Source organism: Centruroides vittatus, unplaced genomic scaffold, assembly GCF_030686945.1.
Source record: "Centruroides vittatus isolate TY-2023 unplaced genomic scaffold, ASM3068694v2 contig_1168, whole genome shotgun sequence".
Lineage (NCBI taxonomy): Eukaryota > Metazoa > Arthropoda > Arachnida > Scorpiones > Buthidae > Centruroides > Centruroides vittatus.
In genome coordinates, this window is record NW_027120749.1 from 3,762,827 (window position 1) to 3,780,708 (window position 17,882).

At 28.4% G+C, this 17,882-nt stretch overlaps 1 protein-coding gene across 2 annotated transcripts in view; it reads left to right on the forward strand.

Annotated features, from left to right (window-relative positions):
• pcm (pacman) overlaps positions 1-17,882 on the forward strand; it is a 101,035-nt gene that overhangs the window by 22,659 nt on the left and 60,494 nt on the right. For both annotated transcript variants that reach the window (XM_067278735.1, XM_067278745.1), the window contains exons 4-9: positions 857-954; positions 2,181-2,290; positions 2,354-2,464; positions 4,495-4,583; positions 10,679-10,763; positions 16,400-16,568. In XM_067278735.1, coding sequence (XP_067134836.1) covers positions 857-954; positions 2,181-2,290; positions 2,354-2,464; positions 4,495-4,583; positions 10,679-10,763; positions 16,400-16,568 — 662 coding nt within the window. The remainder of the gene's footprint in view (positions 1-856; positions 955-2,180; positions 2,291-2,353; positions 2,465-4,494; positions 4,584-10,678; positions 10,764-16,399; positions 16,569-17,882) is intronic.

A 17,882-nucleotide genomic window follows, 5' to 3' on the forward strand; every position in this document is an offset into this window, starting at 1 on the left:
GGGTGTCGCTTTGTGTTGAATTTTCGTCGATTTTAAGCCTAACAAAAATTTTTATAATAATAATCGAGGCTATCGTATTCTATCGTATTGTTAAAAATTATTTCTGCATTTTGTACAAACAAAATAAATATATTGAAGAATATAAAAACATGAAAATTATACTTTAGAAGTAAATTTAGTATCAAAAACGTTCGATTCAGCACGACACAGTCTGACTGAAAATCGTGCCGATTACTGGCGATTCCAATTACCAGTGTTCTGATTAACGACTCTCTACTGTATTCTAATCCCCAATTATTTTAAATTAGCAGGTTTCACTGTATATGCAATTAGTATTGCTTCAATTCACTGTCAGTTTAATGCAAAACAAATGTTAAATTAAAGTTAACTTCATTTTTGACTTCAAAAATGAGGCTGAATTTACTTCATTAGTTTTAGATTCATAGCTATTATATATCTTTTGGCTTTTTTGTGTATCAATCTAGGTTGTATTGTTATAATGTTTAGAAGAAATCTGCCTCATAACCTGGAATGTTACATTCAGTTATCGTTGTAGTAAATATAAACATTCTGTATAAGAAAAAAAATGATTTAAATATAGTTAACCATGCATTTGACGTAATAATAATAATATCATTTATGTTTTACTGAATTTTATTAGGTCAATCTAATAATTTATAGAAAGTTTAGCAATCATAATTAGTATAATAAAACAGACAAAATATGATAATATACTGCTGTGAATAAAATGTACTATTAATTTACTGTTATGAAAATATAATAACAATTTTATAGTTCTTAAAATTAAAATAGTTTTTTGAATAGTTTAAATAAGTTTTTTTTTATCTATTTTTAGAACTGCCAAAGAAGCTGAATTACAAGAGAAACGAGCACTTGAACGTGGTGAAACATTACCTAATGAAGCAAGATTTGATTCTAATTGTATTACTCCAGGTATTTTTGATTTGCTTAAAATTTGATCATTAGTTATTGTAATTAATTTTGTAAATTTGATGTATAATTAAAAAATTCATATAATGGTAAAACTATTGAGAAATATAAGAAATGCATGGAAAAAAATATAAGGATAGAATAGTAATACAATTCTTAAAAGTCTCTGTTGATAAGTTTCTGTAAATGTAGACTGTTTTGTTTTACAGTAATATGCAGAAAAGTTTAAAAGTATTAGTAATGAAACCATTAACAGTAATGGTATTTATATGCAGTGATTATACTGTAAAACAAGGATAAAATTAGATTTTTCTACATGATAACTATGCTGTTGTATTTGATTCTATGATCTTTGATAAATAAGAGATTTATTGCAATAATATAAGATAAACAATAAGGAAATAGAAATGGATTAGTCTGTTAATCTAATTGATACTCCGGTTTTTGGTAGCCATATTCCATTAGAAAAATCTTAATATTTTCAAATACATATTTCTATGAAAGCCTTCACTAAATACTATTTTGTAAAAAAAAAAAACACAATTATTATGAATACAATCTCTTATCATAGGCAGATTGTACAATCTGTTTCATTATGAAAATTTTCTGTATCCTGCTGCTCTTTTTAAGTACAACATTTGATAAGAAAAACATTTTTATAATAAACTTTGTATTGTCTTCACCTATCACCTTGTGATTTCAGGATGCTGTAAAAGCTCAATACAACTAAAAGTATAAAGATTCAAATTACAGATAGTATCCTTAAGAACAGTACAAATGTATGAAGTTGTCTTTTAATTGTCTTTTCTTGAATTCTCTATTTTCACTTGCACTTGAAATATTGGAATAGAGCTGTTAATGTATTCATTGGAAAAATTTCAAAATAAGTATTATTATTATTATTATTATTTATTCATCTGTTGTTTGCTATGAATGTTTATTGTGAACATCTATTCAAAGAAAATTTTTCATCATATGAATTTTTTTATGACATTTTATATAATAAAAAAATTATATATTTATTAACTTAAATATCTATTTACATGTTTGTGTATTTTATGTATGAAAACAAATTGACTGTACTTCAGTTCCAAAAATATTTATTTTTTTCAAAACTATATATAAATTATAATATATTTTTTCAGTTCATTTTATAAATTGAAATATATTTGCTAATTTTAATAATTTGCTCAAAATTTTACTAAAACATTCTAATTATCAATTTTCAGGTACAGAATTTATGACACGTTTACATGAAGTATTAAAATATTTTGTAGTATCAAAAATTTCTACAGATAAAGCATGGCAAGATATGAAAATATACTTATCTGGTCATGAGGTAAAATCATGTTTATAAAATTATAAATAAAAAGTTATAAGTATTATATAAATATTTATTTAGACACCAGGAGAAGGTGAACATAAGATAATGGATTTTATTCGTCATGAAAGATCTCAACCTGGATATGATCCAAATACTAGGCATTGTTTGTATGGTTTAGATGCTGATTTAGTAAGTGTCCTAAATTAAAAATATTTGTTAATTTTATTATATAGTTCCAATCCAATAAAAGAAGTGTTATTCAGATGTTAAAAAATTACGAATAACTATTAAAAACAAATAGTATATACAGGGTGTATCAGTACAGTGGTTACAAACTTTCAGGAGAGATAGAGTACACCTAGATGATGGGAAATCACATAGCAATATACGTATAGCAACATTATCGTGTACACCAGACAAAGACATCCCAGTATTTTTGCTGTACTAGAATAATAAACATGTTTTCTCACCCTGTTCATGCTCTTCTTTTCATGTGTTTTGTGTCATCACTACCGTGCCAGGAAAGCGTTTCTGACCATGTATTGCTATGTGATTTCCCATCGTCTAGGTGTACTCTATCTCTCCTGAAAGTTTGCAATTGCTGTACTGATACACTCTGTATATTTTAATAAGGGCCAAAGTATAGCTCACACACTGTATGATTGTATGATATGTATGATTTTCAAACATCAATAGTAGATCTTGAAAAAGACACCTACTATTCAGACTTTTAATTGAAAAATTTAGATGATAATCTATAATTTCATAAAAATATAAAAATATCTTACAATGGTTAGAGCTATTAGATCATAACATCTCAAACTCTATAGTATGCTTAATCCAACTGATTAAAAACTAAGACACTGTAAGATGTCATGATGTCATCAAAACCACAATGCTACAGTATGCACAATGCTAAAGTATACAGATTTAGATTAATGCAAACAGATAATATTACCATATTATCTGTTTGCATTATTATTTTTTTCCCATTCTTAATTCATACTTAATATAAAGTATATAGTGTATTCTCACTTCTTATATACATACATACATACATACAATGCACTGTATATATTATGTCTATATTTTTCTTACGCACTTGGTGTTGATTCATTAAGTGTGACTCAAAACAGTGTTAGAGCTAGATATTCTTTAAGATATAAAATAGAAGTATCTTAAAAGTTGTTGTAATAAAAATAATTTTATTCCGTATGGTATTTTAAAACAGTTTTTATATATATACATAAATACATACATACATATATACTCCTTATTCTGTCAATATGTTTAGGTACTCTACAAGTTTGAAATTGTCAATAAATACAAAAATGCTTATTTTGTTATTTAGCTTGAAAATATATAAAAATAAACATAAAATATCAGCATGTTATGTTCAAAGGTGTAGAATAAAACAAACAAAGTTTATATATATATTATCAATCAGAGTTGTGTGTTACTACATATGTGACACGATCCAAAAGTTCGGGGACTGCAGTAATCTATGACAACAAAAGTATGTATTTGAAGTTACAGCGTATGAAATGGATTCTACCAAACCACCTCTACGTGTTCAGGTTAATTTCATCCATGTCATGTGATTAAATTGCGAGTGCTGCTGTTTTTTTCCGGAGATAGTTACCTTTGTTCTGCGACGTAATAAAAGTGGCGTTTCAAGAACAACCTCCAACATTAAATTTTGTCAGCGTTTAGGTAAAACACCTACGGAGACTTTAAAATTGCTAAGAAAGGTGTATGGTGATTCTACCATGGCAAAGTCGAAATGTTGGAGATTGTTCTTGAAACTCCACTTTTATTATGTCGCAGAACAAAGGTAACTATCTCCAGAAAAAAACAGCAGCACTCGCAATTTAATCACATGACATGGGTGAAATTAACCTGAACACGTAGAGGTGGTTTGGTAGAATCCATTTCATACGCTGTAACTTCAAATACATGCTTTTGTTGTCATAGATTACTGCAGTCCCCAAACTTTTGGATTGTACCACGTATATCTTGCATTCATTTTTTTCAATGTGAAGAATTGATGAATACTTACATTTATTTTAAGAAATATTACAGATTTAGATACTGATCTAATTTACCTTGTTAGATGAATTAGATTGTATTTATGAATAAACTGAATAACATTACTTTTATGTAGTAGTATATAACTTTTTGGACTATTGATTTTAGAGAATTTTGTGTTTGGTTAATAGATTATGCTGGGTCTTTGTACTCATGAACCTCATTTTGCCATTTTGAGAGAAGAAGTTGTATTTGGCTGGAAACATCCAAAGAAATCTAGGTAAAATACTTCATGAATAAATTTTTTCTTTTTATTTTCAAATTTATTATTTCAGTTTTAAAAATAAAACTTTTTATTATAAATATCTATACTATACAGGTAAATGAATGTATGTACAAGAAATGAATACATGTAAATGAATTTTATTCTATGATTGATGTTTCGGAATTTTATTATACTCTTTTACTCTTTGAATTTAATTATTAATTAATTTTTACTTCTGATATTAATATTTTAACAATAAATAATATATTCAGTTTTGCTATATGAGTAGAAATAAACAAAAAAGGATGGAAACTAAAACTGAAAAATTTAATTTTAAATATAGACTATAAAGTAAAAACTAGAAATTTCAACAATAATTTAGAATTTTTTTGTTATAGTTCTATATTTAGATATTTTTAAATTTAAAATAAAACTTTTATAATGGTCCTTAGCCCTCAATGTATGGCTAGAAACAGTATGGCTGTCAAAAGAGTGTCAATGATTGTGACTTGCATCATCTATTAAGAATCATTACAAGCAATAGGCAAGCAACACTGGTGCAAATAACTTTGCAGTTCAATGCTGGAGCCTCTACTAGTATCAACATGAAGACTGTACCACATTTCCTGCGTGATATGGGCTTTAATAGGCAATGCCCAATCCAAGTGGCATTGCTTATCTCATGACACAGAGCTCTGCATCTCATTTGGGCTCAGGACCACCATCATTGGACACTGAAAGAGTGGAAATGAGTAGTAGTGTTTCCAACTGATTCAGCAGATAGAAGAGTCCATGTCCCTATGAATCAATGGATCCAACATGTCAACAAGAGATTTTAGTCTGGTGATGGCTCAATAATGGTATGAGGTGTGTTCAACTGGCATGAATTTAGGACCACTTATATGGCTACAATGTTCTCTGATTGGTGAACATTATGTTAATATCCTTTCAAATGTGAAATCCATTCATGTCACATGTTCACTCTGATAGGTTTGGCCTTTTCTAAAAAGACAATGTGCCAGCACATGAAAGCCCACCAGTAGCCAAGTGAATACCAATTACCACTGAACACTGGTAATTGGTTGTGGATCTGTGCCTTGACAGTGGGCTGACCATATGGAGTTTCCTGGGTTTTCTTTATGTTAGTAACACCTAAGTAGGGGCCAGTTTCCCATAAATGTTTTTCCAGGAGGAATCTTCCCTTGGCAAATTCCCCAAGTGTCACATTGCCATAACCAAATAAACTGAAACAAACCTGCACACAGATCCACAACCACCAAATTATAGTTTAAAGAACATTTGTCCAAGTTTGCAGTTATGAGTTGGCCTCCTTGTTCACTAAATATGAACGTTATTGAGCATATCTGAGATTTCATGCACCATTCGATTCAAAGCAGAAATCCACCATTTATGAATATTACAGAATTGTGGACTGCTCTTCAGGAGGCATGGTGTTCATTGTCAAGAGACTTCTTCAGAAAGTTTATATTGTTTATGCATGTTAGTTTAGTTGTTATGTTGTTAACCTATCCCATGTTGAAATTTTTCTCTGTTGTGTGTGGCCGCCATGATTATTGTTTAAAAAAAATTTTTTTAAATAATAATAGTGGTTACTGTATTGTTAAAAATTATTTTTTTATTTTACACAAACAAAAGAATATATATTGAAAAATATATATTATTTTGAACAAAATATGTTGAAAAATATAAAAATAAAAAACATTATATTTTGAAAGTTTGTTTTAATATAAAAATTATGATGCATAGCGACATCTAGTATCAAAAACATTCTGATGCAGAGAGAAATATATTTGGGGTCGCCAGGGCAGGTCAAGTGTGGTTAACACGAAAATATTCGGGAACAACATGGGACAGGTTAAAGCAGAAATCCCCCATCGTTTTTTTTGCAGTTCTATTGTCCAGAGATGGACCTACCAGATATTAGACAGGTATGCCAGTTTTTCTGACATTTCAATGTATAATATGAGGTCTGTCCCAAAAGTAAGTGTACTGATTTTTTTATTTCAAAGTATACAAGAGTTACATCAAACTATAAATGATCTCCTTCAAAGTACAACCATTGTGAGGTCACACAGTGGTTCCGAAGTTTTTTCCACTGGTTGTAGCAATACTTGAAGTCATTTTCCATAAGGGTGTTTAGTTCGTTGGTTGCATCTTTTTTGATGTTTTCTACTGTCCCTAATGATGACCTTTCAACTTGGATTTTATCTTAGGGAATAGGTAGAAGTTGCATGGAACTAGGTCCAGGCTGTAGGGAGGTTGTGGGAGTGTGGGATTTTTTTTTGGTCAAAAACTCTCAAATTGATAGTGCTATGTGAGCTATCTTTGTAAAAGGCCTGATTAACTGTCTGTCCTGAAGGTAAAAATTCTTTGTGCACAATTCCATTGCTATTGAAAAAACAATAAGCATTGTCTTTATCCTGTATCTTTGTGCCACATAAACACCATGTTTCTTGATAAAGTGGCATCTCCATAAGATTCAGTTAAATTTGCAAATGTCTCTGTTGCAGATTTCTTGAGTTTCATACAAAACTTGATAGCATAACATTGAGATTTTTCTCCATTTCAAACGTAATGATGTGTTAAAACACTATATTACACAAACAGAGACTGTGTACGTTTGACTTAACCAATCAACTTGAAACAAGTCTGGACATGCTGCTAAGTTATCTAGCAATGTGAAAATACTGATTAATGATGTGTTAAGTTGCACAGTCATTAAATAAAAAATCAGTACACTTACTTTTGGGACAGATCTTGTAGGTGAAAGTTTGAACTAATTGAAAGAATATCATTATTCATATTTTAAAGCATATAGAATATTTTATAAATTCAAACAATATGAGATAAAATTTAGCTAAACTTGAACATTAACATGTGAAGGATTGTACTCCAGAGTATCAGCTAAAATCATTACCAACAAAATACTGTATTTCAGTTTATGAAAAAAGAATTTAATTTATTCATATTTAATGTTTACTTACTAACTGAATTATTTCAAATTTAATTTCTTGTTTTTAAAGATTTTATATGAAACAATGACAATTAACTTTATAACTAATATGCAAAATATATTAATTTAGTTTTCACAAATTTAGCTATTAATGATAAATTAACGTTTCGATGGAAAAAACACTTAAAAGAAATTGAACTTTTAAATGCATTGATAATTTAATTAAAAAGCTAATAATGAATTTGTTTTAATTACATTGACTTTTTCCATTTTTTTCCAGTATTAATAATAGTTAATTAATCATTAAATATATTTATATTATTCCAAAACTAACTTTTATTTTATAATTAATATTTTATTCTTGGAAGCAAAACACTAGAGCAAAAAATAAAGGAGTTATTATAGCTTAAAGCAATAAATAAGTCATTTGCTAAAGTAGTAATATTCTTGTAATAGAAGGGTTGAAAATCTTTTTTTTATAATTTAAGGATTAATATGTTGATTGCTAAGATATTTTTGTCTCAATATGACTTCAAACATTTAATTGTAAAAAAAATAATAATGCTTGATTTTTGAAACAAAGTGATTTTATTTTTACAATAATTTTGTTTTCTTCTTACTTGTTTCAAGAGTTGTCATTATGCCAGGCAACTAAAGCTACTTACTGAGAACAACACCACCTCTCTGTTGTTCATTCTATTTCAAGCATTATTTTTTTCCTGTTTTCTTTTCAATTATATTATACATTTAAGTGAATTTATATTACAAATTGAAATATGTGAAAAATTATTATGAAAAAATGATTGTACGAAAATGTTTGTCATACAAAAATTATATATATTAGCCCAAACATTTGATAAATACCAAACAAGCTACTATATTATATCCTAGCCTGATATAATCTAGCAGTTCATTTGGCATTTATCAAATAATTGGGTTATTGGTTATTTGTATATATGTTACAGTAAAAACCCGTTTTTAGTGAAAACGCGTTTTAACTAGTTGAAACTAGTTTTTACTGGATGTCATTGTTATAACTCGTTTTGTCTAGTTAAAACTAGAATTTACTGCTGTACATGTTTTGATTTTAGATAAAACTAAAATCAAACATTAACTTTTTAACTTTTAACATTAGTTAAAACTAATTTTAGCTATATAAATATGTTTGGGGGAAATAAATAAAGTGATGGTTGGAATTAAAACATTTGTATTATTTAATACGATATTTATTGAAAATATTGGTCACACATCTGTGTTATTAACATTAATTAACTCTTTGTCCCTGAAGGCACCGATTGATCGGTACCCTGGCTTTTTAAGCAAAACTTCGAGGGTACCGATTCATCGTTACTTTGGTAAATATCGATTTTTGTAAAATTTATTAACAACAGATATAATCTCGTTCAATATGAAGTGAATAAAGTATAATAATTCATTATATTAGTTGATAGCAGTATAAAATTTTGATTTCAAACAAATGTTTGATATAATGTGCGATAATTTCACAACGAATAAACATACATGCATAAGTGTTATATCGAATTGTACAAAACAATATTCTACGTCTTTCTGGCTCAGTGCCAGCAAACAACTATGTAACTAGACAATGTTAATTTTCACAAAATGTTACAAATTATCAAGTTTGTGTGTCAGTTCTGATATATATTATTTTTTTTCTTATAAATTTTTCTAATAAAATGCATTGAAAAATATAGTATTTAAAACTAAAGATATTAATAAATGTAAGTGATTTTTTTCATATAGATATAATGATAATTTGATTTTTGGTGAACTTTTAAAATAATATCGCCTGACTGACCTATATTGCCATAGGAGGGATCACAAAATAAACGTAAACAAGATGTCGGGGGAAAAGGGTTAAAGCGATACGAAATTCATCATACACTATAGGAATGTGTTAGCTGAATGACCTTGGTCAAAACAGTTTTTACTAAGCCATTTTGTTAAAACCCATTTTGTCTAGTTAAAACTAGTTTTAACTGAAATTAATTTTTGACTAGCAGTAAATTCTAGTTTTAACAATGACATCCAGTAAAAACTAGTTTTCTTAACCACAAAAAATGGGTTTTTACTGTAACATATACATACACAAAAATTATTTTTATCTAAGCAAATAAGGCAATGTTACAAAGACAATAAAGATCTTCACTGGGCAATAAAAAATAAAAAATAAATGATCATTAGAAAATAGTAAAAAATAGCAACTAAAATTTAGAAATATAAATAAATAAAAGACAATATAATAAAAGTTTAGCTGAATATAAAATTTTTTTTCAGTAAAATCTATATTTGTGGTATTCAAATATATTTTTTATTAGCAACAGATCAAAAGTAAAATTATCTGATTATAACATTGTAGCAACAGTAAAGAATGCGAAGTCAAGAAATATTTGTAGTAAAAGTGACTGGCATTCTTAAGCTAATGTAATGTGAAGAAAGTAAACTAGTATAATATTGTTATAAATATATATTGTCTCAAAAACTAATTTTTAAACTTGTCACTTCTTGAATTCTGTTTATTTTCAAACATTCATTTATTGTATATCAGGTATGAATTTGATAAATTAATATGAATAATAATATATAAAAGTATTATTATTCTTATTTATTCAATTCGTAATTCTATAATAAAGTTATAGAAATTATATAATATATATAGTACTGTATATAATATAATTTGGTCAAATAGATAAATTGTTATTGAAATGCATATGAGTTTGAACAAAACATTAAAAAATTTAAAATTTTTTACAAATAAAAAGTAGAAATAATCTGCGTGTGTTAGTGTATATACTGGATGTTATTTTTTAAATAAGTGCAAATGAAATGGAATTTGGACTGATAGAGAAATATAAAATGAAGGAAGAGAAATTCAAAAATATATTATATTTTTTATATCAAAATTAGTTATAATTTTTGAGATTTAAAAATTATCTTGAACTCTTTTTTTCATGTTGATTAGTAAAACATTATGCTGAAATATTTATCATTGTTATTTAGTGTACTGTACATACATTAAATAACAATACACACAATTAATTTTTTGATTTTAATCATGATATATATTTTTTAATTGCTAGAAGTAGTTATACATAGCATATATTTTATTTCTTAGAGTTGTTCCAGAACATACAAGTTTTCATTTGCTTCACTTGTCTTTAATGAGAGAGTATCTAGATTTTGAATTTTCAGCTTTAAAAGTAAGAAATATTTTAATATTCTTTAAAATAAATATTAATTCATTAACCTATGTCAAGTACCATAAAATTATAGTTTTGGTACCAATAAATAGCAATTATTGAATATCCATTAACCCAATTTTTTTGTTTAAAGCCAAACGATATGCCAGATTATATTGTTTACTATATAACAATAATAATTGCTAATTACATCAGACTATATTATAGTCTGATATATTTAGCAATTATTGTTGTTTATTTTTAACATTTTTTTTCCCTCCACTTACAAGTATTTACAATCATAAAACCTATTTGTTAATTGATTATTGTTAAGGTTATTAAATGGCACAAAGTTGTTAAATTTCAAATGAATTCCAAGATGTTAACATGTTTTTATTTAATTTATTGAAATAATTCAAAGAGAAAATATTATTTATATATTTTCACTACACTTATGAATGAATTTATTGTGATTATCACATAAATGTAGTTATTTCATTTTTTGCATTGGCTACTTTTTGGTTGTCTTTATTTCTGAGACATGGGGACTAAAAGACTTTGTTTTCTAGTTATGTTTTATATGCTGGAACTTGATTATCTATTTTAATTCCATAGTAAGATATTCTTGAACAATGTGTATTTGACAATGCTTGATAATATGTGAATTCATTCAATTGAAAAGATCATACAATAGTAAGAAACTAATCAGTAATACCAGAACAAAATCACAATTAGTTCCACATTGCAAAAAGTAAACCAGAACAAAATCACAATTAGTTCCACATTGCAAAAAGTAATGACTCATATGAATAATTAATACCTATTTCAATAAAGTCCATCTCAACAAACGAAGCAATAATAAATATGTTTACTCTAATAATCTTAAATAGCTTCGCAAAGTATAGTTAGCCACAAATGTTTTCGGTTTCCTAGGACCTTCTTCGTAGGGTCACACTCTACTCAGATCCCACCTGAAGAAGGTCCTAGGGGACCAAAAACATTTGTGGCTAACTATACTTTGCGAAGCTATTTAAGGTTATTAGAGTAGACATAATACCTGTTTTTATTTTTTCTAACAAACAGCATAGAATCCAATTTATATACTATGTAATATGAAAAGTACCATGGCACCTATATGACCCCAAACATATAGGTAGATAGCAGCTAATTAATCTCCACTTCATCATTTGTAAACTCATTTTGCATCATTTATGTGTCCCAGGGTCCCCTAACACAAGAGGACTTTAATAACATATAAAATCTGTAAAATATCCTAATGAAAGTTTTTTTTTTTTTTTTAGTATACACAGTATTTTAAAGTAGCAAAAGAAAATACATAAAGTGATAAACCTGAAAAATTAACCATTTCCACATTATAAATATTTGAAAAGTGTTTGGGGTCAAAAAGATCCCATGGTACCTGACACAGGTTAATTAATAATCATTTCTCTAACTATTTAATTTTTATATATAAAATTATTATTTATATTTATGTTTTTATGTAATATTGTATTTTTAAATTACAAAGATGTATATATTTGCTTTAGAATATCAAACTAGGAAAAACAGAACAAATTTGGCCTTAATTTGGTGGTTTCTATTAAGAACACTCATTGTACAAACACCAACAAGTGTGATGTGATAGAATAATAATGCTAGCAGACTCACTTTCTAGACATCTTTTATTATGGGGAAAAAGACTGTGTGGTGGTTTCTCTCTCTTTTTTTTTATTAGAATAAGTGCACCACTCCTATGGATGTATAACACTAAGAATACATAAACCAAAATACATGATACAAAATAAACATAAAATTAGAATTTGGCTTTTAGTGAAAACTAAAATATAAATCTAGAAATTACAAATTATAAATAGTCTTATCTTCCATATTTTTTTAACATAATTGTAAAAAAGCATCAAACAGTGGCTTCTGAACAAGCTTATTGATTGGACATGGCCCTGAAACCAAGCGTAAAGATTTCTGAATAAGTCAGTCTTGATCATAAATTGGACAATGATAGATCACAAGGTTGATGGTGTCTAGGTTTTCTGTAGAGCAAAAGCAAGAGGTAGTTTCTTCCTGGTTATACATTGCCAGGTTGCTTCTAAAATTACCATGCTCAGTAAGTAGTTGAGCAGTAACAAATGTTAAATCTCTAACTGTTGATGAGAACCTGCATTCAACACTAGGAAAATAAAGTCTTGTTATTCTACCAGTTATACTGCTCAACCATTGTTGATTCCACTTTTGCATAGCATTGTCATGAATATAATTTTTAAGGCTGCTACATGAGAGAGGGATGTGAGTGTAGTCCAAGTCAGTGTCCTTTGAAGCTGACTTAGCCTCAGAGTTGGCTTTTTCATTTCCTAGTATGCCAGTATGGCCAGGAACCAAAATAAAAGTTATCTTATTAACATGATTTTTAATATGGTGCTGGATATATGTGATTTTGTTGTTATTGCAATTGGGATTTAATAGGGCTTTTAGGACAGACTGAGAGTCACTGTAAATGTTGATAGAAAGAGTTTTGTTAGGTAGTGAAGTGGCCCACTGAACAGTTTGGTAGACAGCATCATCTTCAGATTGATAGATGGAGGTATGTGGGGGGTATCTGTACCTTCTAACATATTTTAGGCAAAATATGTCAATTTGGAGGAAGATACAGATACATGAGCTGACATGAAGGGGGTTTTGGACCCATCTGTGTAGATATTAATGTCTGCATGGTTATTCATGGAGGAAGCAGATGACACCCAATGTACCCTCGGGATAACCTTGTTTACAGGGTGATAGGGTAATTGCAATGTGGTAGCACATGAACAGCTGTAGATAGGAGTAGAGACTGTTGTTGAGCCTTAATGTTTGTAGTTCTGATGCAGTAGTTTAGAACCTTTTCTACAATACATAGTGGCAAAGGAATAAGCTCTGCTAGAATCAGAGAAGCATTAGTAGAAACAGTTCTGCAGCACTTTGAAATTCTGATGGCAAACTGTCTTTGAAGAGAGAGTAATTTACTTGCTACTGAATTTTTACTAGTTACATGACCCCAGCTAGAGGCCACGTAAAGTAGCATTGGTTGTATTGCCCAATTATGTAGAGTTTTACAAGCTTTATGATTAGTCCCCAGATGCACCTAGCACATTTCAGTAGCATATAGTTTATTTTCTTGGCCTTAGCCAAGATGTAATCAATATGGCAATGGAAGGTGGTTTCTCTCTATTCTCTCTTGTGTGACCAGAGGATCAGAGTCTCTTTGATCCCTCGTCAGGATGTGACACCACCGAGTCTTTCAGGACTCGGAAATCGCGACAGAGAATTGTTACATCACGCGAGCAGTTGCGGGTGAGCGGATACGTCCGTTGTGGAGGTGGAGGAAGGAGAAACAAGGAAGTAAGTCACTCGGGATACTGGCTAGGTAACAAGAATAAATTTAATAAAAATAACAGAGATTACAGCACGACGCATAACTAATAATAATATATTCCTAGATATACGGAGAGAGAGAGAGTTTACAAACGATCCGTGAATTGATAAATACCTTGGTTAAGGAGATGTTAGAGTTTTTTGAGCAGCAGGGTATCCATGATCTTCGACAATATATTCCACAGAGGCACACAATCCACAGAATAAAACAGTCCACAGTATAAAACAATCCACATGGTAATATTTCCTGGTTTTCTAGGTGGGGTAATGCCTGGGTATAGGTTGGAAGGTTGCAGGAATTTTTTTTCTCCAGAGTTGGGTTTGTGGTGGCTGACCAGACGACGACTGCCTGGATTTGTCATCGTTCTCTTGTATTATTTTTCCTCTTGGGTTTTTTCCATGAGATCAGGATCTCGTTAAGGGTCGGGTGTCCAATACGTGAATTACTTCTAAAAGTTCCAGGTGACACACGACTAACTAGATGGATCATCTGCAACGAGGAAACAAGTTCGTGGGAAATAATTTTTATGATTTTCAACAGATTTTTTGATAAAATGGTGGAGGTGAAACAATTGAAAAAATTTGATTGAACATCTTTGTCCATTCGTCCTTCACATCTGTTTTATTTTGTATGATATTTCTGTTTATCTGTGCACTAGCTAGCCGATCTGTCAAAGTTTTTTCATCCTTTTGTGAAAATTAAAATTAATATAAAAATGAATATTATAATGCTCATTAATGATGATGATATAATAAAAAGATTGTTAATAATTAAAAAAAGTTTTTAAAATAAATTGTTCATTCAAATTCATTAAATTTTTATATTTTTAAATTTGTTCTCATAAAATCTTTTATAAATAATGGTACATATTAATTAATAATTATATATTTTGGATCTAAGGTTTTTGGGGTTTCATTAAAAAAATTTATTTTTGTTAAAATCTTTCTATAAAATCATGCCTAAATTATTACATAAAAGAGGGAAGGGGAGTAGGGATTAAAGAAAATATTATGGTTTCTTACATGGGTGGGTGGGGCTGAAATCACCTTTACGTAATTTATGGATGGCCCTTAATATACTGTATATATGTTATGGACAAAGTGATTAAGCAGGCATTATTTATAATGACCAAAAAGAGCATGCAGTGTGATAAATATTGATTAATTTATCAAATTCACCGGTCCTAATGAATACTGCTATCACCTAGTCGGGCAAAGTGATGATAATAAGTAGTGGAGTGATCATACCCTAGCCAATTGGCACTTTGAGTCGCATGTGCGTATCGTGTTTAGCATCGAATTTTAAATTTGATTTAAAAAAAAACTTCACTTATTTCATTTAGAAATATTTATTTTTTGTGAATATTTCAAAGTAGTGTTAACTGATATTCTTGTGATAAGTTAGAAGTAACTTTCATTTTTGACTCTCTCACTTTTTGTATCATTGATAAATATGCTGATTTTGTAAAAATTTGATTGTTCTCACCTTTTTCTGCTATTAACTCGTTTAATTGGCTGTTAAAGCGATTATTCATATCACTTAATGGTTCCTCCATGATCGTTACTTTTGTCAAAGAAGAAAGATTAACTACTGGTCACATAAATTTAAAATTCAGTACTAAATGCAATATGCATGCACAACTAAGATGTAAGTTCTGATTGGCTAGCGTATGTTGGATGATCACTCCTCAACGTGTTATCTTCACTTTGCCCAACTAGGTGATAGAAGTATTCATAATGACTGGTCAATTTGATAAATTATTGAAATTTATTACAATGCCCGATTTTGTTGATTATTATTCATAATGCCCGTATTAAACACTTTGTCCATAACATATATATTTTAATTAAATACACTACATATACTTTTTGATATTTTCACATTCCTCCGAATGCAGATTTGATGTTTTTGTAATCCATCACATTCTTTGCTTTATAATGACCAGGCTAAAATACAATATAGCTGCCGGCATGTATCTTCGAATAGCAGACACTTCTCAGTGCAGATGGTGTCTGCTATTTGGAGGTTATACTGTATATTAAAAATACTTAAAAAATATATTTAATAATAAAAAATACATTTAAAAATATATGTGTATATTTATGTATTTATATTTATAAGTTGATTACATATACTGAACAATTGAAATTTGGAGAATTAACATTATTTATTCTATTTAATAACAATATAAGAAGGTATAATATGAGATTTAAAACATTTTTTTTGTTTTCAGAAAACTTTATCATTTCCATATAATCTGGAAAATATTATTGATGATTGGATCTTAATGGGATTTTTAGTTGGAAATGATTTTATTCCTAATTTACCTTACCTTCATATACAACACGATGCTCTTAGAATTTTATATAAAGTATATATCAAAGTATTGCCAACTTTAGATGGTAATCTTTTATTATTAAAATTATGTATTTCTTATATTTAAAAAAATTGTCTTTATAAATATTATAATAATAATAATCTGAAATGCCGATTTTATAATTTTTTAATCTTTTCAGATATAAAAGATTGGCAGATATGTTAGTTTGTGTTTGTTATATTTATGAATGAATATCTTTACTTTGTATTGAATACATATTTAACAGTTATTATCTGCTTTTATTCATATATGATTTGTAACAGATTTCATCTAAATAGATGTGCAACAACAAAATTTTTTTATTCTTATGAATGTATAATTAAGGGCATGTAAAGGTTGTACAAGTTTTTAATCTTGAGACTAAATACACTTTAATATAATGAATTACTCTTGATTCATTGCATGAATGTAAATCTTTGGGATAAACTGAAACAAAAACAGATGCTGAGAATAAAGTCACTACCTACTTCCCACTATTATTAGTGCAACTTACAAAATTTTTTGTGTGTGTGATTAAAAGAAATTTGTAATACCAGAGTTTTTTTTTCTATTTGGATATTGTGGTTAGTGAGGTTGAGGCCGAAGATTTAAATGTGAAAACATGTATGTCGGATGTTCAGCGCCGCTTTCCTGTAAGCCTAGAAGTTTGACAATGGCATTTGGAATGTTGAGCATGATTCCACTGACTTTCCAAACACCATTGTCAAACTTCTAGGCTTACAGGAAAGCGATGCTGAACGTCTAACATACGCATTTTCATGTTTAAAACTTCAGCCTCAACCTCGCTATTGATACTAAAAACATCTTTTGTTTTAAGTTTTTTGGATACTGACAATGGATGTATTTCAATTGTTAAAAGATTGTCTGAATTTTTTGTTTTGTTTTTGGAAACTAATTTAATAAATGTAGAAAGCAGACTTGCATTAGTCTTCTGAAAGAAATTTATATAAAATGTTTTGAAAAATGTTTTACATCTTATGAGAAAAGCATAAATGTGGCTTAAATTTTTTATTTTTATTTTTGTATTGTTAAATATAAATAAAATTAAAAAATCTTATAGTTGGTGAATATTCAAAAGGTATTCTTAATTAGTTTTATTTTAAATAAAATGTATCGATACAAATTCCTTAATAAAAAAAAATGACATTTGAAAAGAATTACAATTGCATCCTATTTTTCCTTTCATCTGCTTACTGCAGGATTAAAAGTTATTCATAAAATTTAATTTCTAATTAGTATACTTACTTTTTATTTTTTAATAATTTGTTTCAGTTTTCATCTAATTGTATTATTTTGAATTAATTGTAACAGTTATATTTTCAGTTTTATTTCTAATACA